Source organism: Mchenga conophoros, linkage group LG8 (genome assembly GCF_057382185.1).
Source record: "Mchenga conophoros isolate Kocher_MC1m ecotype Shallow Benthic linkage group LG8, M_conophoros_male_GT1.1, whole genome shotgun sequence".
Classification (NCBI taxonomy): domain Eukaryota; kingdom Metazoa; phylum Chordata; class Actinopteri; order Cichliformes; family Cichlidae; genus Mchenga; species Mchenga conophoros.
In genome coordinates, this window is record NC_140533.1 from 12590115 (window position 1) to 12616792 (window position 26678).

General features: G+C 37.9%; 2 protein-coding genes and 1 pseudogene across 3 annotated transcripts; 1 reads left to right on the top strand and 2 right to left on the bottom strand.

The window, feature by feature from the left end:
- Positions 1-219: 219 nt before the first annotated feature.
- On the bottom strand, positions 220-8128 carry LOC146568271 (glucagon receptor-like). Its single transcript, XM_085283379.1, has 14 exons — positions 8101-8128; positions 6501-6584; positions 6113-6215; positions 5883-5993; positions 5147-5268; positions 3873-3979; positions 3419-3575; positions 3000-3159; positions 2618-2678; positions 2469-2538; positions 2258-2349; positions 2016-2154; positions 982-1023; positions 220-631 (listed from the first exon to the last, which is right to left on the bottom strand). Exons 2-14 carry the CDS (start codon positions 6558-6560, stop codon positions 560-562), a joined length of 1296 nt encoding a protein of 431 aa, XP_085139505.1. The 5' UTR covers positions 6561-6584; positions 8101-8128; the 3' UTR covers positions 220-559.
- Positions 8129-14821: 6693 nt separating this feature from the next.
- LOC146568272 (uncharacterized) lies at positions 14822-24340 on the bottom strand. The gene is made up of 11 exons (XM_085284229.1): positions 24234-24340; positions 21956-22183; positions 21573-21726; positions 21301-21373; positions 20712-21054; positions 20133-20228; positions 19290-19600; positions 17981-18162; positions 17406-17575; positions 16626-16840; positions 14822-16115 (listed from the first exon to the last, which is right to left on the bottom strand). The coding sequence occupies exons 1-10, from the start codon at positions 24251-24253 to the stop codon at positions 16696-16698; spliced, it is 1722 nt and encodes a 573-aa protein (XP_085140355.1). The 5' UTR covers positions 24254-24340; the 3' UTR covers positions 14822-16115; positions 16626-16695.
- Positions 22578-26603, top strand: LOC146568273 (XK-related protein 8-like; annotated as a pseudogene). Its single transcript, XR_014893589.1, has 3 exons — positions 22578-23177; positions 24161-24348; positions 24433-26603. The product of XR_014893589.1 is annotated as an XK-related protein 8-like (transcript).
- Positions 26604-26678: the final 75 nt, after the last annotated feature.

The following is a 26678-nucleotide window of genomic DNA, read 5'->3' on the forward strand; positions in this document are numbered from 1 at the left end:
AATCACTGGCTCCTTAAGTGCACAAAGTGTCCTTGGGCAAAATACCGAACCCCACATTGCTCCTGATGCCGCCATCCAAGTGATATTTAGAACGTGCTGTATGAATGTGTCAGTGAGGGGGTGAATGAAGCTTGTAATATTTACTGTTCAAGTGTTATATAAGTACCAGTTCATTTACTATTCACCGAAAATGAAATGTACAATGAACGCAAGGCTGTATTCAGTCTGAATCTGTATTCACAACATGTGGGAGTAGCTCCACAGGGAATGCAGGTGTCCTCCACAGGAAGGACACCTGCATTCCCTGTGACTTGTCCAATCCAATCGCATCCTGATCCACATGGCTTTGGATGTTGTCTTTCTCTAACTCTGATGGAAAGTGCTGTAAAGAAGCATGTGGTTGTGGAGAGGTTGGTGGCTGCTGACGCCTCAAAATGCGTGCACTACCAGGACTCAGGGAACAATCAGGCACCGGTTGACTTGCTGACACAAAGGATCCATTGCGCTGTGGCACTGTGGCAATGGAAAAATTGTCTTCTCGAGGATCCAGCACAGCTAGTCACTGTCCACAGCATACAGTCTCTGTCGCCATTCTCCACCTGCCCACCTTCCTCTTTAGCTCTGCCTGCACCTGCACCCAAAGAGGATGATAACTTATTTAAGAATTAATGTTCTTTTTCATAAAGCTTCCGGCAGTTTAGACGTAAACTTAAAGCCCATTTGTTGTGATGTCATTAAAATTAGACTGTTAAGGATGCAAATCCTGCAACAGAACATTTAGAGTAAAAAAATAAAAGAATACAGAAACAATAATGCCTGTTTTTTAATTGTGATGTTGTCCCATCAGCCCTAAGAACAACGTCTCAACATTAAAAATATACACTTTTAAACTTATGGTTTAAGTATTTTGTCTGTTATTTACAAAATCACTTATAGCTAATAGTTATTAGCACCTTCTGAGAAAGAAATGAAACAACAAACCTCTTTATTGCCAAAGCAGTAGAGCACAGCCACCAGAAATCCCTGGAGACACCAGTTCATAAAAATAGTCCAGTTTAGTTTGAGCAAGATGTTCTTTGCTCAATGAATCAATTAGATCACATCTAGGCAGCTTTACTTTTCTTCCCCCCCCCAGTGACACACATAAATTGATCAGCCACAACGTTGAAGTCTCTGACATGTGTTCAGAATTACAATGATCACGTTGTCACAGCTTTGGCCCCTCAGCACCAGTGTACTCCCTGACTTCTCATGTAATGCTGTGTGGCAGAGAGGACTCAAAATGCAGGCTTAACTCAAAACTCAGCTTTAACACAGAGCACAGCTGGAGTAAACTAACTGAACCACTAATGCTCCTGTCTGACTGACTGACTGACTGACTGACTGACTGACTCACACACAACATGAGAAGAAGTACGATGTCAACATGACAAGAAAGCAAGGGAGACTGAGGGCTTAAATACACAGAATAACAAGAGGATGGGCAACAGGTGGAAAGACAGCTGGAATCCAACTAATTAAACAGGAAGCAAAACTGAACATAATGCACATGAGACGAGGAACAGTCAAAGTAAAACAGGAAGTGACATACACAGTAAGACTCACAAGGATGTGAGCTTGACATTAGGACAGGGGATAAACAGACATGGAAATACATGACAGACCTGGGAGACAAAACACAGACTGGACATGAAAAAGGGAACATACATGAAATAGAGCAGTAGCCAAAAGTAGAAGATAACTAAAACTCAAAGAACATCAACAAACATAACAACTAAACATAACCATCTCAAAAGTCCAAACAAACTCAAAAACCTGGGCCAAAGACTCAGGACCACGACACGGAGGCGCCTTTCTGAGGTGAACAAAGCGTCCTGTCACACCATAAAAAAACTCCACTCAAGCATCTAGGGAAGCCTGATCATCAGAGGAGGAAGTATCACGCACTTGGTTTTAACGTCATATCTGATCAGTGTGCCTGCAAAACCAGCGGTCACTCACAAGTTCTTGCCTACCTGAAAGGAACTGATAAAAAGTGTGAAGAACACTTTGATGTAGCGCAGAACGCCTGTCGTCTGCTCATCTGTAGCAAAGACGAAAATCACCTCATGAATTCCAAACAGAGGAATGAGGGTAAGAGTTGCCTTGGCGAGCCTAAAAAAATGCAAATAAAACAGATAGGTAACTTGTCCCACTGCAGAACTATGATCTGTCTATCTCTGATCCAGCTCACTAAACAAATGCTGAGAAAACTTGCCGAAGTTTGTAATCAGTGTAATGAGTTGGGTTGCTGGCTCGCAATTTGGAAAATATGACCTTCAGGATCTTCATGAAAATCAGAAAATTTATCTGTTGATCAGAAAATCATAATATGTATTGTTATTTATTCAGATGTATATCATGCAAAGTATTATGAGCCATGCAATATAAATGCAGACTTTTGGGACTATTTGCAGAAATCATCTTACAAGTGAAGCTAAAAGAACCGGGAAACGAATAATCCACCAGTAGTTCATGTTCTCATTGACAGCCCAACACCTAAGAAAAAAAGGTAGATAGATGTCACCACCGCTTCTCCACAATGATCTGTCACATGAGGACACGTCTGCACACTTACTCTTTGTTTTCTTTCAACATCTTCGCCACCACCCAGGGAACAACGAACAACAGTGGAGTTCCTAATGTGAAAGCATCAGAGATCACCGGGTTCAGTACTGCAGGTTTCAAGAATAAGTTTAAGAATCAAATAGCATGCTGTGTGTATTGTTCCATGGTATCCATATTATAAAAGCTCTCCTGCTGATGCAGAGCGTGCTTTGTCCTTTGAGTGCTAGAGTAAAGGCAGCGCTAAAGAGGAGCAGAGGCGTCGTGGTGACACATTTCTATTGTTCTGCAACATGTCAGCTTAAAGTACTGTCAAGATAAAGTGTTCTTTGACAAAAAGCAGATTTAACCCCTTGAATGTATGATTCTTTTTTTTACGAAGAGATGGAACTCACCCCAACCGAGATAGATGTAAAGTAGGTATTTGTTGCTGTCAATGAAGACTGAAGCAATAAGCACTGAGTACAGATAAATAGCCTCTCCGAAGAACCAATAATGATTGGCCAGGACACAGTACTGCATGATCACCTGTGCTATCCTGCAACCAACAGCAGCCTAAAAGAAATTGGAAAAAAACCCCATAAAAAATACAAATTGCATATCAAAGGTCTTTGCATGGCACTTGTAAAATTTCTAAAACTTGCTATTTTTCATAAAATAGTTTGCAAATTAGCCACCCATTTCCATGGGAGTGGTCTTTAAACATGCTTTACGTAATTACCTGAATGCACTAGCATCAAAGCAGTACGTCCTACACACTGATCTATTGCCAAATAATCTAAGCAAATAATTAGCAGTAAATTTCGAGACGTACCTGATGACTGAGCATCTCACTCACATCAGTCGGCTTCATGATTTCTCTTCCCCAGTGATGTTCCAACATTGTGTCTTTAACAATGACCGCTACAGCTCGCAGGATGAAGGACAGGAAGAGGTTAGCGTGAATGTAGTTTCTGGTGCAATGCAGTTTCCTGCCAAGGAACACAGAGTAATACAATTTCAAATTGCCTGGATTTAAAAACATGCTGTGGATTCTGGCGCTTTTAAAAAAATGATCTGATTCACCAAGGAACATAATTTACAACTATTGTGCTTTTAGAATCTTGGATTACGGATCTTAGCAGCGATCACTGAGTAAGGAAATAAAAGTTTCAGCATGTTATGTGATGATCTGATGATCAGACTTTTTACAAACTTTTTATGTTTTGTGGAGTTTTGTTTGACAGTATAGTGAAAAACAAGATTTCCACATCTATCACAGAGCTTACCTAAAGCTTAGAAGAATGATGAGAGCTGTTATAAGCGTGAAGAGGGACAAGGAATAGCCAACGGTGTACAGCATCCTGAAGCTCACCATTAACTGTTTGAACCACAGCTGTAAAGACAAATTTTCACTTTTATTAACTAAAAAACTAAAATTACTTAAAGTGAAGAGTGAACAAAAGCCAAATCAGGAAGGGCCTCTGCTTTGTTTGCAGATAAAAACTTTTGGCATTATCAGATGATTGTCATTCACCATATCAGGACGAGTTGAATACACCAGTGCTCTTGGAAGCAAGCCGTCCTGGCTTCTTTTCACCGCAGGCTTATAATTTTCTTAATGGAGCTATTTTGAATGAATGATTTGCCGGTTATTTTTGAGCCATGGGAAGCTTTCACAGTGACTCACACTCTTGCAGGGTGAAAGAAATGTGGCTGAAGTTGTAGTTTGAATGGGAGTGAAGGACTTTTGTACAAGCAGCTACTCTTCAAGCTTTATAGAAACTTTCAAAAGTACAAAATAAAATGGAAATGGAGACCGTAAAAAGTAAACGTTTCGCCCTTTGAAACTTGTTGACTGCAGCACTGATATTTTACACTGTGTGTTTATTTATTACACAAACGTTAACCCAAAATGAAGCAATGTGTGAAAAATGAAGTACACAGAGTGATTGAGTAGCTTGTAGAACCACCTTTAGGAGCAATAAGTTCAAGTATTTGTTTCCTGTCTGACTTTATCGGCCCGTCTACAAAATTGGTCCAATTCACTGAGTTTTTGGCAAAACTGTGAAAAGGATACGTTGCAGTGTGTCATGTTTAGCAGGTCGTCATAGGTTGCATTTACCCAAGTTTTAAAAACAAAATTTTTAGATGCAGTTTTTTCACATTTTAGTTTTTTCCAGCACTGAATGTTTTTTTTTATATTCCTGTTTTTTCAGTGGCTAATGTGCATTTTGTAAAGGTATTTATGACTTTGGTGTATTCTTGTTTGTACAAAGAACTTGTGTAACCCCTTACGCTCTTGTACACAACTGTGTTATTATTAATATTATTAATAAAAACAAGCCTCGAGGTGACTGTTGCTGTGATTTAGTGCCATACAAATAGATACTTTATTGTTCCACAAGGCAAATTGTCAGGAATGAGTTGAGTTGTTTACTCATGGAGACCTGTGTGTGATAAGAAAGGACCACAGTTTTAACACACACTGAGCACTAAACAAAAGAAACTATGTTTCCCCACAGAGGAAAACAAAAGAAAAAAAACTACTTTGTAGCCATACCTCCTGAGACGCAACCTCTTTTTCCTCCTCACATTGTGTCATATCCCTCCACACCTGTCCATTGTCCTCTCTCTCCCAGTGGCCATCGTATCCACATCGCCTACGCACAACACCCTGGGACACTGGACGAAACACAGTTAGTCCTTCAGTCACCACCTGCCTAGTACAAGTTAAGGGAAACTGGGGGCTCAAGCATGCAGAGGCAAGCTAAATCACTGCTCACAGGACATAAAGATGCATAATGTTCATGATTGATGAACACAGGAAAAAAAACTGACTTAAAGCTACTATATAAAAACCCATAGTTCATTCTGTCCTGGAAGTCACTGCAACTCTTCCAGAAAGAAGAAGAAGAAGGAGAAGAAGAAGAAGAAGAACTCAGATATGAACATGATCCAGAGATATATAAATCATTTTGCATATCTCATAAATATTTACTATTTACAGAGCATCCAAACATTTGGTTTGTAGATGATCAGCATAACTTCTATTTGCAGTTGGCTTAGCTCTGACAGAATGTGCACCATCTCCTGTTTTCTAGTTAAGCTCTCACTGCCAACACTTAGTGTATGCTTTACTTTCATTTTAGTGTCAGCAGTGAGGATCAAAATGTACAATTAAATGTAAGATTGGTTATCCACAGCAAAATCTCACTGACCAGTAATAAGAAGAGACTGGCAGCTACTGAAAGGGGAAAAGGACAAACTGACAGACACAGACAGTTTTTTGTTGTTACCTTTGTCATACCAGGGCAGGTAGAAAGGGCATGAGATGTTGATCATAACACCAGCAGGAGTATCTGGCCAGCAGGCATACCTGTCAAACGTCCGGTTACAGAACAAGCCCGCTGGAAGGCCAAACAAAAAGAAACTTAGGAGAAAACCCCAGGTTTGATTTAACATTTCAATAACTCCTTTGCTATTCCATCACATATTGCCATATTTCCTCTACCACACAGTTGCTTACTTTGAGGCAGTGACTCATTTCTTATCGTGTTGAAACAGTCTTCTTTGTACTGAACCCACTTTCGATAAGTCTCCTCCAGAACTTTAGCACTCACCTTTTCAACCTGTAATGAGATACATATAAAAACACTATTCAGAACATGATGTCAAAGAAGAGTTCTGGCTCTATCATGATTTACTCGCTCTCAGGCTCAGACCTTCACTTTAAACCTTTTGTTTATGAAGGGCAGCCAATCAGAACGAAAACTACTAAAACAGGGGATAACCTTAAAACCAGAAGAGCTAAACCGGCTTGTTTCATGAAGAGGATTAATTGAAGAGATGTATCAAAGTTAGATAATAAAAAAAACAGCCGTAGATATCCTCTTTGTCTATTTTCACTGGCTAACCTTAAGTGGGTGGAGGAACAGCAGGCAGGTCAGCACTATAAAGTTGTGAGTAAGGTCCATCGCTGCAGACTTGTTCTTCTTTATCTGCAAAATTGAGAGGAGGCAGTGAAGTACAGTATATGTGACGGATGGAAGTTGTTAGAAGTTGTTAGAAAGTGGTTAAGATCACAGAGTAAAAACATTTGAGAGAGTGATTTTTCATGAATTGAACTTCAATGGCCATATCTTTTCTAAAGCACTCCAGTAACCTCAAAATGGATCTGAGCTATTACAGCTCTAAAAGCACAGACTTTGTCCTGCAGTCCTGGACATTTTCAATTGATTCAGTTTAATTCAACCAATTTTTCTTAAGTTTAATCGTTTCTGATGGTACTAAAATACAAAAATGGGGCTGCACATGGGAGGTCTAACAAGATCTCCACTCTCTCCCACTCTTCCATCACTTCGATCTTCTCGTGTTCAAGTGTTTTCTGGACTTCCAACAATTTCTTCTTTGTATTTTTTACATTTCCATCTTTGTCTAATGAATTCCTATTTTGCTCATTTCAAGTGTTTTTGCATAATTCGCATCCTTTTTGCACTCAGCTCATCGAGTTCCTCCTTTTCGGGACCTCAGACCTTGCTGAGTTTCCCGATTGTCACCTTGTTCTTGTCTAGGTTGATGCACATATCTGCTCTTTCACCTAGCAGCCTTTGCAAGGTTTGCTTAGCTCTTTACGCGTCCTGCTTAACTGAAAATTCTCAGCCTGTTTCGCTTTAAGGGCCTTTCGCAGCTCAGTCAGCTCATGATTCATAGTTTGTGGATCAGTGCTCAACAATCTTGTTGTAGTTCTTTGATAGTTAATTTTGGCCTTTTCACCGGGAAATGAAGCTACCTCAGAAGTTCAAAGCAGTCAATACTTTTGTCCTCGGAAGTTGCCTACAGCAGAATGAGGTTTTGTTCCCAATACAAATACTTGTTCACAGATGTGTCGAGCAGATGTGTTCTGGTAGTCTGAAAAATGCTGAAACTAAGAGAGATCAGAGCTCTAACAAACATTTTAGCAGGTAATAAAAATGAAAAAAAAATCTCAATCACAAGATTACTTCATTGTTAACACCGTGCACATACTCATTTAAAATCAGACTTATATATATACTTTTATACTGTATGTATTTTTTGTTTTGTTTTTAAATCTCATTATCAGTCTTTGACCAGACAGCAGTTTAAATTGTACAATAAAATTTGGAAAAAATGCTTTTCCTCTTTTGACTTTCTTAAATAAAATAATGCTGACTGGCGACCTGTCCAGAGTATACCCGCCTCTCTACCTCTGTGCTGTGTGACATGGCTAAAGGTTAACCCACTGGTGCTACTGCACAGGAACTCCACTATTAGCAAAAGCCTCTCAGGGGCTCCATGTCCCAACCATCTGTGGGAGGTCCACCTTAGGCTGAGTGCAGCCTGCCACTGTGTACCAATAAGCTGCCAAAACACTGATTTCTGTCTCCTGGCAGGCGGCATTTCTGAATCATTCCCTGCAGCAGCGTGAAGGATCACATGGGGCTTGGTTTCTTTCTAACCTGCCCCATGTGGAGCTTCCTCTGGCCTGTCACTCACGTAGTGATAAAAAAAAAATCCAAAGACAGAAATGCGATTCTTGTAAACAACTGGAGCCAGGGACTTGCTAAGTGTGGCCATGGTTACCTCAGGCTTGACTCACGACACCTCTTTGCCCTCCCCCCCACCCCACCCCACCCCACTCAACCAGTGGTGAAGGCACATACTCATTGAACTGGAGTCATGTGTAGTAAAATAGCAGTGTTGTATTTCTTTCTTTCTTTGGTTAGTTAAAATATCTTTCAGTGGTGTTTGTTCCCACGCATGGCAGTTTAACTGTAATAATCCTGTGAGATGTGCTGGCTATTTATCAAGTATAACTTAGGCAAACTGAGCATCTGAGAAGATTAACAGAAAATAAAATATTTGAACTAAACAGTGGAGGGAGAAAAAAAACATTCAGGGGACATAGCTATCCTCGCTGCCCTGATATCAGCAATCATCTCTGACAGACTCCACTATTTAAAAAAAAACCTGAAAATGAAGCTATTATTTTTTTTAAGAAAGCATGAACGTTTTTTTCCCTTTTTTTTCTTTTAAATCTGTCGATTTTTCAACCTCGGAAATTCCCTTAAAAATGCGACGCTACGTTAGTAAATAAATTAATTGAGTCCTGCAGCATATTTTTGCAGAGTGCTAACACTTTCCTTTTATATAAAGAAATAACAACAGTATTTGGGGACATCTGTGGAACAGCTCTAACAGGTTATGGAAAACAAAGAAAACATGTATTTACTTACAGCTTTTACGTCCTTTGGAAATGAACTGCGCTGCTCTCAGATGCGCTGTGGGCTGTGGAGATGTTTGGTCCTGAGCGTGTGTGGAAGAAACTGCAAGTTGAAGCTCCACGGAGTAATCCGTGATGCCCTGCCCACCATCTGCCTTTGAATACCGATTTCTCCTTTGGTGTTATTTTTAGAATATAGCTCTATGTTATTTTTCTCAAATTGTTTGAAATTTTTTACTTTTCTTGCTGTGAAAGCATCCATTGATTAAATGTACATTAAGTGACACTATCAAATCTTTTTGAGTAGTATATTGTCTTAGTCATACGTAATTACATTTCTGTGTCCATATTTTGCTCGATGATTAAGATCGAAGCATGGAGCAGGGGTGTGTCAAGAGTAGTGGCAGGGGTGGCAGTGGCCCCAATGATGCCTCCCCTACTTGTACAATACCGCCCCTCACCAGCAAACCAGAATCTGAGATTTATTTTTTTCCAACTGGTTGATGTCAGAAAATAAACATTTTTTCCATAGTGACTCACAACTGCTGAGGGTGTCACTGACCGTGTCTCGGACTGGATGGACAAATGTTCTTTTGTTCACTTATAAATTCTGAATAATTTAGCGCCCAGCTATCTTTCTGAACTACTCCACTTATACAATCCCAACAGAGCACTTAGATGATCCAATCACAGGCTCCTAGCACAACCTAGGTCTCGAATGAAGTCGAGAGGTGACCGGGCCTTTGCAACCGTGGCACTTAGACTCTGGAATAACCTCCCTGTTCATATTCGTACTGCCGAGTCTATCCAGTCTTTTAAATCACGTCTTAAAACTTATCTTTTTACTTTGGCTTTTGATTCTAACTAGTTGGCTGTTCTAGCTTGTTGTGTTGTTACCTATTGTTTGTTTTAATTGTCTCATGCTTTTACTGACTGTGAAGCACTACGGTCAACACTGTTGTTTTAATATGTGCTGTATAAATAAATTTTGATTTTTTTTATTTATTTTGAAATGTTGAAATATTGCCATGTTATGCTGCTTTCTGCTTTATTTTTGCAAACAAATATTGAGCTTTTGCCAAACCATTTATTTAAAAGCTTTAGTTACTTAATTAAATTCTAACACAAGCCAAATCACATTACATAGTAGTAACCAATACTTAAATAAATGGTGCTTTTTTTCAAAATGAGCTATTAGCTAATGTGATTAACTATCACAATAGTAAAAAAGCATTACTTTGTTAACCACCAGTTTGCTTAGTATTAATAAGTTTCATCCCCCTAAAATCTGTTATAATTTTCCCTTTGTTGGCCTCATCAGATTGTTTAGTTTCAACCTTGTAATTAAAAACATGGTTTTAGTCCAGCAGAAGAGACTTACAAATCTTCCTCTAATGAATACCTTCACAGACATTTTGAGCACTTTGAGTGCACCTCGTTCATTGAGAACTGATTTATTACCTAAACCTCTGAACACAGAGTCACATTTGGGGTATTATATTTGTGCACCCAGATGAATGTAACCCTTCAGGCCTTTGTGAGCTGCTGCTGAGCGGTTTAACATTATTATTAAGCAGAACTTTCACAGTGCTATCTTTGCTACAAAACAGTACTTGACTGTTGAATGCTGTGTGAATTTGTTTTTTTAAACCTGGTAAAAATATGCACATGCATTTGAATAGGCTCTAGTCTTCTGTATGTACTTGGGGTTATTGTTTGTCTTGACACTTGTGCGTTTACAGATGTTGTTGTTGCAGGACGCTTCTCTATGGTTTCATAATAAATTTCCTCACCTGTGTGTGTGCCTGACATGTGCTCCCTGCCACAATGGAGAGGTTTATTGTTTATTGTGACATTTATTATTAGTCTTGCCTGCTGTGGGCAGCGGGCTCTGGTAATCACAATACTGACATACTTTGCAGAGCTATGCTAGAATGTGACAAGACAAATGAAATGCTAACACTTTATAGCTTTTTGTTGTTCTTTTAACATTACTGCTTATTATATTATCATTGCGCAGGATGTATAATGAATTTACCAAAGCTTTCTATTGCCGTATAACAACACATACTTATCCTTAGAGTTTACTTTGAACCCACATAAAGCATGCTGCACAGTAGCCATGATGGTTGTCTCTTTCAGTGAAGGTCAGTACCTTATTGGACTCTGAATGCTGGCAGATGTTGAAGTTTCTGACAAATTGAACCAGGGCTATTTTTAGGCATGGATAAGCTCTGTGGTCACCAAGGGTGGTAAGGTCCCTGGTGAGGGTATGAGTAATTCTGTATGAGCATGTGTTCTGAGCTGTAGTCACTTATCAGTGAGTAAGTAACTTTACAACTTATATATAATATATATAATCAGTTTTACACTTTGTACTTCTAAATGTTAGAGTAACATTTAAATAAGGGCTTCTATTTTCTTATCAGATCATGAGTTTCACAAATCATTCAAGTGTGGGTATATTAATTGTATTATGTGTTATATAAATACATTGTCAGCTATAGAAAGCCTTCATTTGACAGCCTGACTGTTAGACCTGTCCCTCACTGGCAAAGGATTGTAGTTTGTTGTCATCTATCATCCACCTGCACTTACTCAGAGTTTTCATCTGATTTCTCAGTCTTTTTTATCTGGTTTAGTGCTCAGTTTAGATAAAATAATAGCAGCGGACAGTTATAATATTCATCTAGATGCTGAAAGCAAGAGCCTTAACAGTGGATGTATTCTATTTTTAGACTCACTTGGTTTCTCTGAAATGTGAATGAGCCCACACAGCACTGTGATCACACTCTGGAAATTGTTCCCACATATGGCATAGAAATGGAACATTTAACAGTATTCTCTATAAACCCTCTTTTGTATGACCATAACATTTAAATTTACAGTAATTGATGGCACAGCCCGACCTGTCCAGGGTGTACTCTGCCTCTCGCCCTAAGACAGCTGGAATAGGCTCCATCCAGTCATCCCAGAATGAATGGATGGATGGATTAATTAAGCAGGAATACATAAGCAGGAATATTTCATTACAGGAGATGTTATCTTCTGTTGGTTTAAAATGGAGCACTGTAACAAAAAATAATTTCCCCCAGGGATCAATAAAGTATTCTGATTCTGATTCTGATTCTGATTCAACACCACGTGCCAACAGATCAGAAATGCTAGATTGACTGGTGTAACTCACCAATGTCCACCTTAAAGTAAAGCATTACCTTACAACTACATTCATTACAGTTTATGTCTTTTTGAAATTTGGGCTTAACAAGCGTTGAGAGATTTTTTGTTTGTTTTTTTATTCTTATTTAGACGCCTCATCTTGTGTATTGCTGAGTTATGAAGATACAGTTTTGATGATGGTACAAAACATGCACTCTTTTAATTATGAAAATAAATATTAAATCACATACTGAGTCATAAATAGCCATAAGTAAGAGTTTTAGAAACACAGGTGGATAGCAATGTGCATGATGCACACAAACTCCCACACACGCACAAGAAGAAAACAAACTAGCCACTCTATCGAGACCGATGATGAGACCATGACAGCTATGAGCTTTCATGACTGTTCTCTGTTAAAAAGAAGAAGAAGAAATGATTACACTGATATGATCCCAAGAGATAAACAACACTAAAGGTTGCCTGAGCACGAACTCTCTGAGAGCATTTTGGCATCTTTTCATATCTTTGATTCTGCTGCCTGTTTTTCCCCCTTTTGATGTAATTTCGAAATGCCTGTCTGAATTGTTATCTCTGTGTTGAGGAAAGATGAAAAAAGAGTAGGCTATATATATAGAATGAAACTTGAATATATAGAATGTATGAACCTCATTTTTAGAGATGATGTGTTTCTGAATTCTCTGCCTTTACAAAATGGCATCAGCTGAACTATTTCAGTACTTTTTAGAGCTTGACAACTGTTTTGCGACAGCTGTTCAAACTGCAAATGGTAGAAATAATTTGGAATTTATACTACGTCACCTTGAAGAACACGTTTTCATTATTGCAACATTTCTAGTGCTCATGAATAATGTTCAACAAAACGTTTCTGGGAGAAGATTATGCACACTTCTTGAGGGAATTTATCAATCACTGATGGAGATGTCAACTGAGCTAACACTTCGAGCAGAAGCTGAAGCACATGTTATGGGCTCATTATATCATTCTACATCGCAAAGAGGAAGGCCAAGGTAAGTGATAAAAATGGAAACGAATTCATTCATAATGTGTATGGCACTTGAAAGAGTCAAGAGATGGCAAACAAGATAATGAATGCAAGAAATAAGAAAGAAGTTAAGATATTTCTTCTTTTGTTTCTAACTCTTTTAGGTACAACATACCAGCTACTCAGCTGACTGACATGCGAGACTTGGGGTTTAGTTGGATGGCCATATCTCAAATGTTGTCAGTAAATGTTCGAACACTGTACAACCACAGGATACAACTAGGTTTAGTGGACTATGGAACTTTTAATAATACTTCAAATGTGGATCTTGATCATCTCATTACTGAGATTCTTACACATACCCCTGGCTCAGGAGAATCCTACATTAGTGGTAGTTTGAGAGGAAGAGGAATCAGAGTTCAGCGGTGGCGAGTGCGAGAACGTTTAAGAATAGTTGATCCAGTGGGAAGAGCTTTGAGAGGACGGAGAGCAATTCAGCGGAGGGTCTACAATGTCACTGTCCCAAATCAAGTGTGGTATGCCTTTTTTCACGTCTTAAATTTGATTAATGTTAATTATTACTTCCTGCATTGTAGTAATATAATATTTTGTTTGTGTTTTAATAAACAATGTTGTATAATGTCTGGGTTTAAAATATTGTTTATCTCCAGAAATAGGTTACATGACAGAAGTACAATGTCAAAGTCATAGACCTTTATTTTAATGTACATCTAGTGTCATAATAATAATATATTTCTTCTTATTCCAGGCATATTGACACAAACCATAAGTTAAATCCTTGGGGGTTTGTGTTTCATGGAGGAGTTGACGGCTACAGTCGCTGCATTACCTACATGAGATGCTGCACAGATAACAGAGCATCAACTGCTATGCAACTTTTCCAGAGTGCCATTGATCTCTTTGGCCTCCCACAACGTGTCAGGGGTGATGCTGGCAGTGAGAATATTGATATTGCACGGTTTATGATTGAACATCGAGGGCCAAACAGAGGAAGCTTTATGGTTGGACGAAGTGTGCATAATCAAAGAATTGAAAGATTGTGGGGTGAACTAAACAGAGTTGTGTCAGCATACTTTAAAGACCTTTTCCTCTTTATGGAAAATGTTGGGATTTTAGATAGCACTGATCCATTTCATATTAGGGCTCTTCACCATGTATATCTTCCAAGAATTAACAGATCTGTGGATGAATTTGTAAATCAGTGGAACCATCACAGCTTAAGGACAATGGAAAATCACTCCCCGCTGCAGCTGTGGACTGTTGGAATGTTGCAACTTCCTCAGCATCACAGACCGCTCAGTCAAGTGCACTTCAGACGTCGTTCTTACCATCACCAGCAGTTGACGGCTGACTTGAGGCAGATCGACCCCTTGAGTGACGATGGAAATCATGGGATAGAAGTTTTTTTGACAGCATGCCGCATGCTTCAGTTAAGTTATTAGTAAATTTGTTTGTGTTAATTAAAAAATGTAATTGAGTGCCAGACACTAAAAATTGTGAAATATCATGATACTGAAAAGGGTCCAAGACTATTATTTAGGTAAAAGTAAGGTAAGATAAAAAGACTGGTTTTATCTTCATATTCACTTGTGCCATTTAAATCATAAAAGTAGACAAATAAAGTGTTTAGACTACACTTTTCTTTCATGACAAACCATACTTGTCACAGTACAAAATGTTACAGTATATGTTACATATGATTGTATGATGTACTAATGTATCTGTTAATAAACAGGAATTATGATTCATTCATTAAATAAAATGTTATACATTTTAAACTCTTTAAACTTTTTTTTTAAAGACACAAATTACATAAAAAGTAGAAACACAGAACACTTTATTTGTGTATTTCCAGTACCCATAGGAAGGAAATAATATTCTGCACTAATAGGGCTGGTCTTAAAAAAACAAAATGAAAGAGGAAAAAAACAAACAAACAATCTACAATGGGCCTGTGTTATCAAGTAGTATAGTAAAATATGCAAACAAAATCCTTAAAACACTCCCTGCAAACCAGGTTATGTTTATTATCATTATTATTATTATTGTTTATAATACTTTGATAACATATAATAATTTGATAAGATTGTAACGTCATATAGTGTGATATAATGTTCATATTTCAACCTGTAACATAACCAGGTTTGACCTAACCAATGTCTGTCACATTTATAGACAACTTTGCTGCCAGTGTTGGAGATACTGTCTTTCTACCTTTTAGTATGTAGGGTTACTGTAATACTTTTCAAAACTTTACCAAAACCTAACAAAAACATTTTTTAAACCTGTGAGTTAAGCTAAAAGTTAAATGATATTAATACAAAGTTCTGTGTAAAGCATAAATGTTCAAATGGGACACTGAAATAAAGCTTAACTCATCTCATTTGAAAATTCACATCTGTGGAATAGTTGAACACAGGAAGCATTTGAGAAAACTTAATTCTATATAACAATGAGATTGTGGCATATTATTTTGCTCACTGCAGGGGTGCTAAATAATGTAATGTTACTATGGGTCATACCAGAGACAAAACATGCCATATAAGCAGGAAAACAAATTAACTACAATCAAAAAACAAAAAAATGCCTCACATGTATAAACTGAAACAAAATTATTCCATCCATTCTCTTCGGCTTATCAAATCCATGTCTGATTTGAAAGTAGTGTGCACTGCATGAACTGGTATTTAAGCTGTAATTTGAAAGACACACATGAAGCTTATTTAGGCTATACAGTCCTACTGCTGTCCAGGGTGTACTCTGATGCGGGGTTAACAACATTAACAAAAAACAAGAAAATAAAAAATGCATATGCAAAATAGAAAAAAACCCAAATCCTCATCATGTCACCAATCCTTAAGAAAACACATCATGCTCTTCCAAATCCTGGTGAATTCCGTATTGCAAAATCCATGTCTGATTTGAAAGTAGTGTAGACTGCATGAACTGGTATACGAAGGATATTTTCACAAGTATTGGCCACTGGAAATCTGCAGTTAGTGACAAACTCAAGGCTTGGCTTTGGAGAAAAACCCAGGGCTGGTATGCTGTCACATCCAGTGCAGAAAACAAGAATATCTTCCAAAGAGACATCATTTTCAACTATAAGATAGAAAAATACAAAATGATAATGAGATTCTGACTAAGACTACTGATGTACAGATACATTAAATTACCAAAAGATTAAATCAAAAGTGAAACATGTATATTTTTTTAAAAGTAAGCTGTAATTTGAAAGACACACATGAAGCTTATTTAGGCTATACAATGAAACCACAATGTCAAAAAAAGAAGTTAGTGGAGACCACAACATATTAAATGTACGTGGATGCAGCAATAGCCTGTTATTTGTACTCAGTATACAGGATTGGTAATAATTTATTTATTTAGTTATCCTCCTATTTATCCTGTTATTTATTTATCCTGTTAATACACTGAAGTCAAACTGAAATCACATTTGGATACAATGTTCTTTGTAAACCCAGCACTTGCATCAGTACTATCTATCTACCTTTTTTGTTATGGCATCTATGTCTGTAATTTCATGATGCTGCTGCACAAAAGTGAGAATTTTGATTTATGGTCAAACAATGTGCCAAGTACTAAACTCACATTCTGCCTCCTGAAGATAGTCTTGCCAGAAAGCCAGGGTCCGGCACTCATCTTGAAATGCATTACTCCCTCATTCGGAGTGAATGATCTGGAATAGATTCTCTATATCAGTTGCTCTGAGAGTCATTCCAGCTTTCACGAAAAGGCACTTCATCTGAAGAGGGTATGTCTGTAGAGCATCTAGGACACCTAGAGACCTCAAGCCATCTCTGAACCTAGCCAAAATAAAACAAAATCAAATTGTATTTTATATTACTATTATTATATTTGTATTTGATGGGATTTGGAACCTGTATCATAACAAGAGGTTTTGAGGTTTTATCAAGAGACATTTCTGAACTAATTACATTTTACTTTCCTGTGGACTGCTGTATCAGAGGTGAAGAACATTTTTCCCCTTACAGGGCCAGACTGTCTTAGACACAGATAAAGAATGCCTATACATGGAACAACTGAGCTGAAATATGATACACAGGGACCTGTCATTAATTGGAGTAAAAGTGACAAATTTCTGTCAGTCTACAGTCAACCCAAATGCTACTCAATTTGAATCTATTTTTATTTACATATTTAAACACATGCCTACATCGGCACAGATACAACGTTTTATGTGAATTTTAATTTCATGAATGAAAGATATCTGTTTTGTTATGAACTGTACTAGAATGGAGCGCTACAGACCTGTACCACCCAAATAGGGTAATACCATTGTTTCACAACACAGTGACTTTAGTTTGACAGGCTTAATTTTTTACCATTACAGTATGTGTTTAGACATACCTTTCAAAAGGTGCACGGGTCCATTGAAGGACATACCAGTGAGCCAGATCCAAAGCAGTTTCTTGTTTGTTTTGAAGTGTTATGCAAACATTGTGACCAGCAAGACTGATCAAGCTGGCTGCCTGTGCAACTGCATCTTGCAGCTGTAGATCATTCTCGGCCTGTATGATCTAAAAACAATATGAGGAAATTATAAAATGAATTATTTGACTCTACTATTTAGTAGAACATACAAAACTAATAGCTTCAGTGTTTAATTAGTACATTAACCCTATGAAACCCCATAACCGATCAGGAGGCTGAGGTATAAGTTATTAAGCTGGAAAACAAGTCCAATCATTCAATTCTGAAAACTGAAACTTGGAGTTTCTTGGGCAGTAACCAACAGAACCATAACCTGCCACACACATTTTTAGTTCTTCCTTCTTGTAGCCATTAAAATGTTCGATCTTTTACTAGAAAGGTGCAGGACTCGGGCAAGAAAAATTAGGAAAGTGTTAGTAAAAATGTTGGACAAGCAAAAAAAGACCTACCGGTACAATGAAATTGAAAGAACCAAAGGAAAATATGCTCACCGACTGCACTTGTGACCTTGTTTCCTCATCAGTAATATGATCAGTGCTGACTTTTACATTGTCTGGACCCTTTTGAAGACACTCATACAAGAGTTCAGACAAGAAACATGGACTCTGTCCCCCGTGGGCAATTGACATTGCCATGATCTGGCCAGCATAGTAGTATCCATTATCTTTCATTGCTGTTAACAAATAAAATAAAACATCATCTCAAAAGCTTGCATCATTATTTTTGTTACTGTGGCATTTTTTATAGTACAAGTTACCAAATGTTATTTCTGAAAAAAATATTGCCCATACAGTTGTACCCATAATAGTTTGGATAATGACAAAATCATCTTAATTTTGCTGTGCACCACCACCTTGGATTTTAATACCAAACAATCAAGATGATACTAAAGTGCAATTCCTTCGAGGTATTTTATTAAAAAATGGCACCAGCTGATTAGGAATTACAGTCAATTTTATACATTATCCACCATCTTTAAAGATGGTTGCTTTAGACAAGTGATTGAAAGCTAACACCATTTTATGTATTATTTTTAATACAAGGATTAAAATTCTTTACAATTCTTTACAGCCTTACAGTCAGATCAGGTAACTGAGCTGGCTTGTTATGCTTTGGGTTATTATCAATTTACACTGTCCAATCAATTTAGCATTTGCATTTGGCTGAATCTGAACAGATTGCCCTTTACACTTCACAAATCACCGGTGATATCATTGACAACAGTAGTGGCTTGGTTCTATGGCAGCTACTCATGCTCGTGTCATAACACTGCTTCCACTATGTGTGACTTAAGCTATTCTTTTCTTTACTATGCTTTTCTCCTTCCATCATTTTGGTTAATCTTGGTGTCATCTGTCCATATCTTCATAGTAGTATAGCATAGTTCTTTTAGATGTTTTCTGGCAAAGTCCTTCCAGTTATTTACTATTGCACCTTGTTGTAAAACATCTGTGTTTCCATTCATAAGTGCATCTCTTGATTGTTGAATTACACCATATCAGTCATTTGAATAATTACTTTTGAGAAATGAGAGAGCATGTATAAAAATGTCCAGAATTTCTAAATATGTAGTACTGTTTCAAACCTTTCAACTAAAGCAGACAATCTTCCCTTCAGTCAATCTAGGTTTAATTTTTTAAAATCCTCTGTGGTGGTACAAAAATTCTGTCATTGCCAAAAAAATGTGTTTAGTTAACTGTATGAGATACTAAACTCGTACATGTAATCACAAACCAATTGATGTGTAATGTATTGATGTAAAATAAATCAAATGGCAACAATTAATTAAATCATAAGTACCTTTAGAATTGCACGTAAGAACTTTAGCATTGGGTGGACCTTCAAAGATGCCAAGTTTGTCCTTGACTTCACAGAGGCAAAGTCGGAAGAACTCCCGAGTAGGTCCTCCATTGTCAACAGCACCCTCAGATATTCCATAGTCATCAGTAAACTTCACATCTATTTTTTTCTCTGGTGAAAAATTGGATCTGCCCATGGCTCTGGATGCTCCATCCCACACATTTCGCCTTATGATGTTGAAGCGTACAGTGCTGTCATTATTTACTCTAGTAACAATCTGCTCCAAGATTCTCTCTAAGCTCTGGACGTCACTGAAACATACACACACACACAAAAAAAAAAACAGTAAAGAAATATACTAGTCTCAATGGCAATAACCCACCAACAGAATAATGATGTACCATCCTTAAGACTGTAATTGATATTTAACAAAAAAGAGATACAAATCAAGAATGTTTGTGATAATGGAAAAAAGATTAAGTTTAAGTTAAATTAAGTTTACATTTTTATCTTGTCATAAATACACTAGTATTTATAAATAGTATAAATACACTATATAAATACAAGCAGAACAAGAAAAACAACAAGATCCAACACTGACAACCAACCTCCATTCAAAAAAGTAAAAATAAACCAAAACATATATCAAGTAAAATATAAGTAATCTGATAGCCTTGGTAATCTTCAAATGACAACAGAAATCGCACGTTGCAGTTTGTAGTTTGCTTATTCAAACTGATCCAAAACTAGACAGTAGGTGACTCCTTTTCTGCAACAAACATAAAATAATGGTTAATATGTTGACCTTTCAACATGACATGTAAAAGTTTGTGTTGTACTGACCTTTCACTTGCACTTGAGTCTAAAGACCTTGAAATGGCTTCTTGGAGGTCGGGGTCATCTGACAGGTATTCTTCCTCAAACAGGCCAAGATATGTACTGCAAAGCCAGAATGTTTTGTAAATTATTTAGTTAAATTACATATAAATGATGTTGACATAATTACATTATCACAATACATAGATTGGCCTCAGCATTATTAAAGTTGTGTGGGATCATCTTGACAGAGAACAGAACAAAAAGCCTGGAAAACTATTCCTGAACCATGCTTAAAGAAATTCAATAAAAAGAAGACATCACCATCAAGAAAGCTTGGTTAAGAGAGTTCAAGCTATGTTGAAGACTAAAGTAGCTCATATCACATTTTGAATTTTAAGCTCATTAAAATTCTACAAGTTTTTTTCTACTCTAATATACTGCGCTTCCATGTCTGTTTCTGGACAGAATTTTGTAGACTTCAGTAAATCACTGCGCTTCTTTCCTATTTTTCCAGCAAAATACAAAGAAAGCAGGGGTGGCTCATGACTTTTGCACAATATAGCTCAAAAGATTAAAAGATACAAACATGTACAAAACACATACCTGTAGGATGTGCTGGATAAACTTGGCTGGGTAGGTCCATTGGACACACTGGAGGTGTTACTAGAGAAGACACGTGTGTCACCAGTAACACTGGCAGAAGAACCCGCTGATAAGCCAGGTGTGTTGTAACTGACAAAGGCAGATGTTCCACTGGAGTAAGGCTCATCCTCATCAGTAGCAACGACAGCAGGATTGGTGGACATTGTGAGGGTGTCAGCAGAGATGGAAGATTCAACAGTACAAACATCTTGGGTTGCAACGCACCAGATGACCTCATCATCAACAGACATGGACTGTGCGTTAACAATGGGAATGGCTGAGGGAACTTCTTTAGAAATTTCAACTGTGAGAACACAAAGAACAGGAGTTTAACTTTTGAATAACATCTAATCACATTTATAGCTTTTGCTTTTCATGTATTTAGGGGTACATTTCTTCCTGCTCAAAATATTAAACTAAATTTAAATATGATTTTAACAAAGACTTGACACTTAACTAAAGACACAATGGCTGAGATGACTAAGTAACAGACACTGAACCAACTTAATTTACAGTTTATTTGGAGCGACTTTTAGATAGGAATATTTACCGCATTTGTCAGAATTCAACGTTTCTGTGAAATCCTGCCTGCTTGTATGGCTACTCTCTCCATCAGAATATGTCTGTAAATTAAAACAGAGAATACATTTCATTATACTGACAACAAAATGTCATAATAAATATTAGTAATATGTTTATGTATTATGTATTAAAACATAATACAAGTGACAATGTTTAAGGGAGTTTAAAATCCATCTTTGCCTTTTTCACTCTCATTTTATGAACATACATACATTTGCTGAAATGATCAGGATTACTTACTGATTCATTGTCCTCACATAAGATGACCTTGTCAGGTCTGACATAAATTGACTTCTGATGAAACAGTTTTTTCACAAGGTCTCCATTCAAAGTCTGTTTGGAAGTGAGTGATGGCTCAACTAGTTTGGTGTGGCATGCCAGCAAAATCTGTAGCCTAGGGGAGGAAGAAAACATAGTATATATGAAATTTTTGTTATGGCTAACAGACTACAATACAATACATTAAAAGGCTTAATTTTTGTTAACTCTAAAAGATATCAATCCAGTCATCCGATCGGTGCTCCCAGATCCTTTTTGGAAATACCCAAAGTTGACCTTTAATAGTATAATAATCTAAGTAACAAAAAATATTTTTTTTTTATAAAAAAGGATCTAATGCTTACCTGCATCCTTCAAGAACTGGCTGGAAGGCAGTCCTTATTGCCTGCATTACTTTGTCTGAGTCCCAGTCACAGCTAAACTCCAGTGCAGATTTTATATGTCCATTTTCAAAAAGCCAAGCTTTTTTGTTACGCCTTGGCACATGTGTAGTTAGATGGTCTGGCAAGAGAATCACTTCTTTGGTGAAAGACTGAGCCACAGAATGTGACCTGCTTAGCTGTGCTGGAAACCTAATGGAGATAAAGGCAAATTAAACATTTCTGCATGTATATACTCACTGGTATTTTTGTTTACTTAGCTTCGTCGAGCAATTGAAACCTACGGGCTATTACTAACCTTCCACTAGTAATTTCAGTGCATTTAGTTCTGTTCTTACCTCTTCTGCCTTGGGCCCTTTCGAGTAAAAGGTTCACAATGCAGGTCTTAATGCTCAATTCCGATTTTTTGATCAAATCCGATTTTTTTGTCTGCTCGTTCACACTACAAATAAAATGCGACAGCAAACGCGCTCTAGTGTGAACGCTCAAAGCGGCCCGCATGCGCAAAAGAAGATGTCACACACAACGCGCTCTGTTTAGACCCAGAGCAACAGTATTGTTTGACTGATGGCCCTTAAAACCTGCATGAGCCGCGGTGGGCGTGGCCAACAATCACACAAACACACCCGTTCTTCTCTTTGGAAGTATTTTTTAGTTTTTAAACGTAATTTATTTGTCTTGGGGCGTAACATTAATTTACTGGAGCTCAAAATGTCAAACCCTCTGCAACTTCTCTTCATCGTGGTGAAGAAGACTGTGGAGCCACTTTGGGAGGAAAATAACGGTACACGACGTTAGCTGAAGGTTAGCTTCTCAGAAACAGGTAGCTCGAGTGGACAGCTAGCTGCTGAGAGAGGGAGGCTCAGCCATGGAGCCCGGAACTTTTTCAAAGTACTCCTGGACCGACTTCGTCTTCTCCGTGATCGGAGTGTGCACTTTTCTCGTAGACTGGGGCTCCGATGTTTGGGTGGCCACTGAGTTTTACTGCCGAGGAGACTTCTTCTGGTTCGGAGTCCTGGTTGGCCTCATGGTCCTGTCGTCCGTCGTGGTCCAGTTGGTTCTGGTTCAAGTACGACCGAGAGCTGCCGGGCTTCAGCGCACAGACTGGGGCGAAAAGCGTGCTCTTCGGGGACAGAGTGAAGTTGTCTTGCCTGCTGCATGTTCTACAACTGGGCTTCCTCTTTAGGTAAACCCGCAGGTGCTTTAACGCAGAGTTCCCAACTCTCAGCTGTCACCGTAAGGAGAAGACTAAATGGCAGGATTTTATGGAAGTGTGGCAAGGTTAAAGCAGTTTTATTTTAGCTTTAACACTAGGTTTTTCATGTTTGAACAGCAACAGTGCACAGTCCATAAATTTAAAACTGAAATAAATTTTTAATTTGATAAACATCGGGGTAATGCAGCTGCTTGATTGTTCGGATGCGCGTCTTCTCCTTTTGAGTTTAAGACTCGTATTAAAACATATTTATTTGCTGAAGCCTCTGGCACTTTTTGAAAGGTTGGCTCTATTTTTCTGTTTTCTCTAATTCTCTATTTTTTTTTTAATGTTTGATTTTATTTTCTGTTTATGCTATTTTATATGTACAGCACTTTGTGAACCCCGGTTTATTTTAAAGTGCTTTATGAATAAAGGTGTTATGGTATAGTAGTACCTGTTTTGAACATTTTAAAGTTTGGCACTGATAAATAAACTCAGGGTGCTAATAATTTAAAACAGTAAAACATCCCGGGTTTTAGCTCTAGGAACTAAGTAAATGTAAAACACATCTGTTAAATGTTAGTAAGGTCATTTCACGTAATCACTCCGAATTCATCACTGAATCTGTTTCTCAATAAGTGTTTCAACAGCAGCTAAGGCCTCTGCCTGTTTGTTGTGAAAGTTTCCTTAGCATAGCTTTTTCACTTTCTTTATTTTCTAATCAAAAATGAAACCATATTTTTTCTTTAAAACACCTCAAGCCATGTACAAATGTCAGTGTCAGGTGTGGTAAGTTGTAAATCCAGTAAGTCTGAGCACAACTGACTGCATAAAAATGAATTAATGAGGTATGAAAAGCTCAGTCACACTGTTTTTGACCTCTCCTAATGAATCACACCCGATTATTTCCATGAGTTTGGTTTGTTCATTGCTGTGTCATTTTCTCACGCTGCTCTCCCATCCGCACTCAGACACATCTCCGCCATACGTCAGGGCTTTAGAGTCTGGTGGAGGAAAGAGGAAGGGTCAGAGTATGCTGTTTACCTGACACATGACCTGAGCATGCTCCGTCTTATCGAGACCTTCTGTGAGAGCGCACCTCAGCTCACCCTGATGATCCACGTCATACTTCGCACCAACAAGGCCAGGACAGTTCAGTGTGAGTTCTCTCTCTGTGAACAGCAAGCAAACATCACAGTTGTGCACTTGTTCACTTCCTCTTGGTTTGACTTCTGTTTTTCAGTTGTAAGTATTGCTGCTTCAACCACCTCCATAGCCTGGATGGTAGTGGATTACCACCGCTGCCTGCGTGCCTTCCTCATAGACAAAGCCAAGCAGGGATGGGGGTCCTCCTTAATCTATTTCCTGTGGAATCTGCTGCTAAGCAGAAGTGTCCTTTAGAGACTTTTCCATCCAGGACAGCACCCCGTCCTCTACACTTGTCAACAAACGCATGGCCTGCCACGCCACTAATTTTTACACAGATCAAAGAGTCCTCCGAAACCCTCACGGCACAAACGGTGCCGAGCCCCCTCATCTGTGATGTTTGGCTTTTTACTGAATGAAGCATCTGTTTCTGTTTCTCAGATTTGTGCTGCAGTTTTTTTCTGCAGGCTTAGTGCACTAAAATAGTTTTCCAATGTGCACTAAAACTCTGACGTTTTCCCAGCCAAAGTGCACTTAAGAACATAAATGATTGACAAATTAAGATCAGACATTAGCTGGTCTCCAACTTGTAGCTTCATAGTCCAATGTGCACATAGGACAATATCACCTCTGCAAATGCGAATATTCCCACTAGTGCAAACATGTCTGAAGTGAACCATTCCCTTCTGTGGCTTCAAAGTACAGATTCTAAAATCGTACATGAAACAAGAAACTTGCAATAATAAACTTGTATTTACACTAAGTGTACTTTTACGTTCAAGCATAAACATACAGACAGTGTTTATATTGTAATAAAGGGGATTTCTGGATACATTTTTAACTGAAGTGTCAAATGAAATACCTGATGAGCACTCAGCTCAGTCCAGTGTTTACACAAAGATGCTCCCACAGTGGCTTCTTACAACCACAAATACTGTACTGTAACTATACAAACACTAGTCAGCCACAACATTAACACCACTTGCCTAATTATGTGTACATCCTCTCATGCTGTCAAAGCCTCTCAGACCTGCTGGGTTACCAACACAGGAGCTGTGAGAGCGTTTGATGGTTGGTAGGTTTATGGGTGTTCTCAGCAAATACAAAATCTGCTAAAGGTTTTAGTGTTGTGGCTAATGTATAAATTACGTTTGAAAAAAAATTGCATACAGGTTTAATTTTTCATTCTGTTTGAAGCAGGAATCGTTTGATAAGCTCAACCAAATCTGTTTGTGTGCTTTTTAATTGTGTTTTATTACTCCAGCCTGTTAGTAGCCTAAAGATTACTGTAAAGTGTGAGTATGTAATTATAAAAACTAAGCTATAAATGGTTTAATAAAGAGACTTGGTTAAAGAGTAAAATAAAAACAGCAATCTTACATTTGTACATTGTTTCTAGTGGGTTTTCTTTTTTACTAAAAGTGTGGGAGATCTGGATTTTCCCTCTAAATTGGAATTTGTTTTTGAAACACTGCAAAACTTGTTTCTGAGGTTTTAAATTACCTTTGTTATCGTGTGTGTGTTTTATTTTATCTTGTTAGAGTTGCTGCTGGAACCTTTTTGAATGTAAATTTCACTGTAAGTTCGTTCGTTCATAGTTTCTTTTCAAAAGCTGGTCAAGTGTTTTAAATCCACTAGCTTGGTTTCTACTTTTTTCTTTTGTGTTGTAAAGCGAGTTCAGCTAACCTGCTGATTTGTCACAGACACGAATGTTTTAGATATTTCTCTGCATTTAGCTGCCAAATCTAGTGTTATTGTCGCTCATCCATCCACTATCTGTTTAGCTTGTTCAAATATGTCATGTGCCAAGATACTTTTACTTTAGTATACATGCAGAGCTGAAAGCACATCCTTCTCTCAGCTTTTTCAGTAAACCTGCCTCCACATCATCATTTACATCATTTACTATATGTTGAAACTCTGTTCTGTAAAAGAGTTGATAGTGTTTGGAGCCACTTTTTGGCATGCTGTCAGCTGGTATGAAAAGTTAAGGGGATTACTTCCTGTTAAACATTTACCTCATCTGTCCCGTGCAATTATTAAAGTAGTACCTAAGTTAAGTCACTTCTTTTTGTTTTTGTGTCTTTCTGCAAACCCAGATTACGAGCATCCGCACATCTTTTTACTGTAAGTCATTGGCTTACAGTAAAAAGATCTGGGCTTCCCCTTTAGGTAAACCAGCGGGTGCATTAATGCAGGGCTCCCACCTCACAGCTGTCAACCTGTGCCAGGTAAGGAGAAGACTAAAGGGCAGGATTTCTGGATGATGCTTAAAATATCCAGAAAGGAATTTCAGTTTCAGTCTTTCTGACAGTCATCCAAAGACGATGTTTACTGTTAGCG

What these genes read in the sequence shown, in the direction of transcription:
- LOC146568272 (XM_085284229.1), bottom strand. Translation starts at nt 24,253, where the DNA reads ATGCTCAGGTCATGTGTCAG. An exon ending in ATGCTCAGGTCATGTGTCAG is followed by an intron (nt 22,184 to 24,233) that starts GTAAACAGCATA and finishes TATCTCCATTAG; the next exon opens with GTTTCCAGCACAGCTAAGCA. An exon ending in TATGTGAGGACAATGAATCA is followed by an intron (nt 21,374 to 21,572) that starts GTAAGTAATCCT and finishes TTTAATTTACAG; the next exon opens with ACATATTCTGATGGAGAGAG.
- LOC146568271 (XM_085283379.1), bottom strand. Translation starts at nt 6,560, where the DNA reads ATGGACCTTACTCACAACTTTATAGTGCTGACCTGCCTGCTGTTCCTC. An exon ending in AAATGAGTCACTGCCTCAAA is followed by an intron (nt 5,994 to 6,112) that starts GTAAGCAACTGT and finishes TTGGCCTTCCAG; the next exon opens with CGGGCTTGTTCTGTAACCGG. An exon ending in CGGTTCTTTTAGCTTCACTT is followed by an intron (nt 2,350 to 2,468) that starts GTAAGATGATTT and finishes TCTGATCAACAG; the next exon opens with ATAAATTTTCTGATTTTCAT.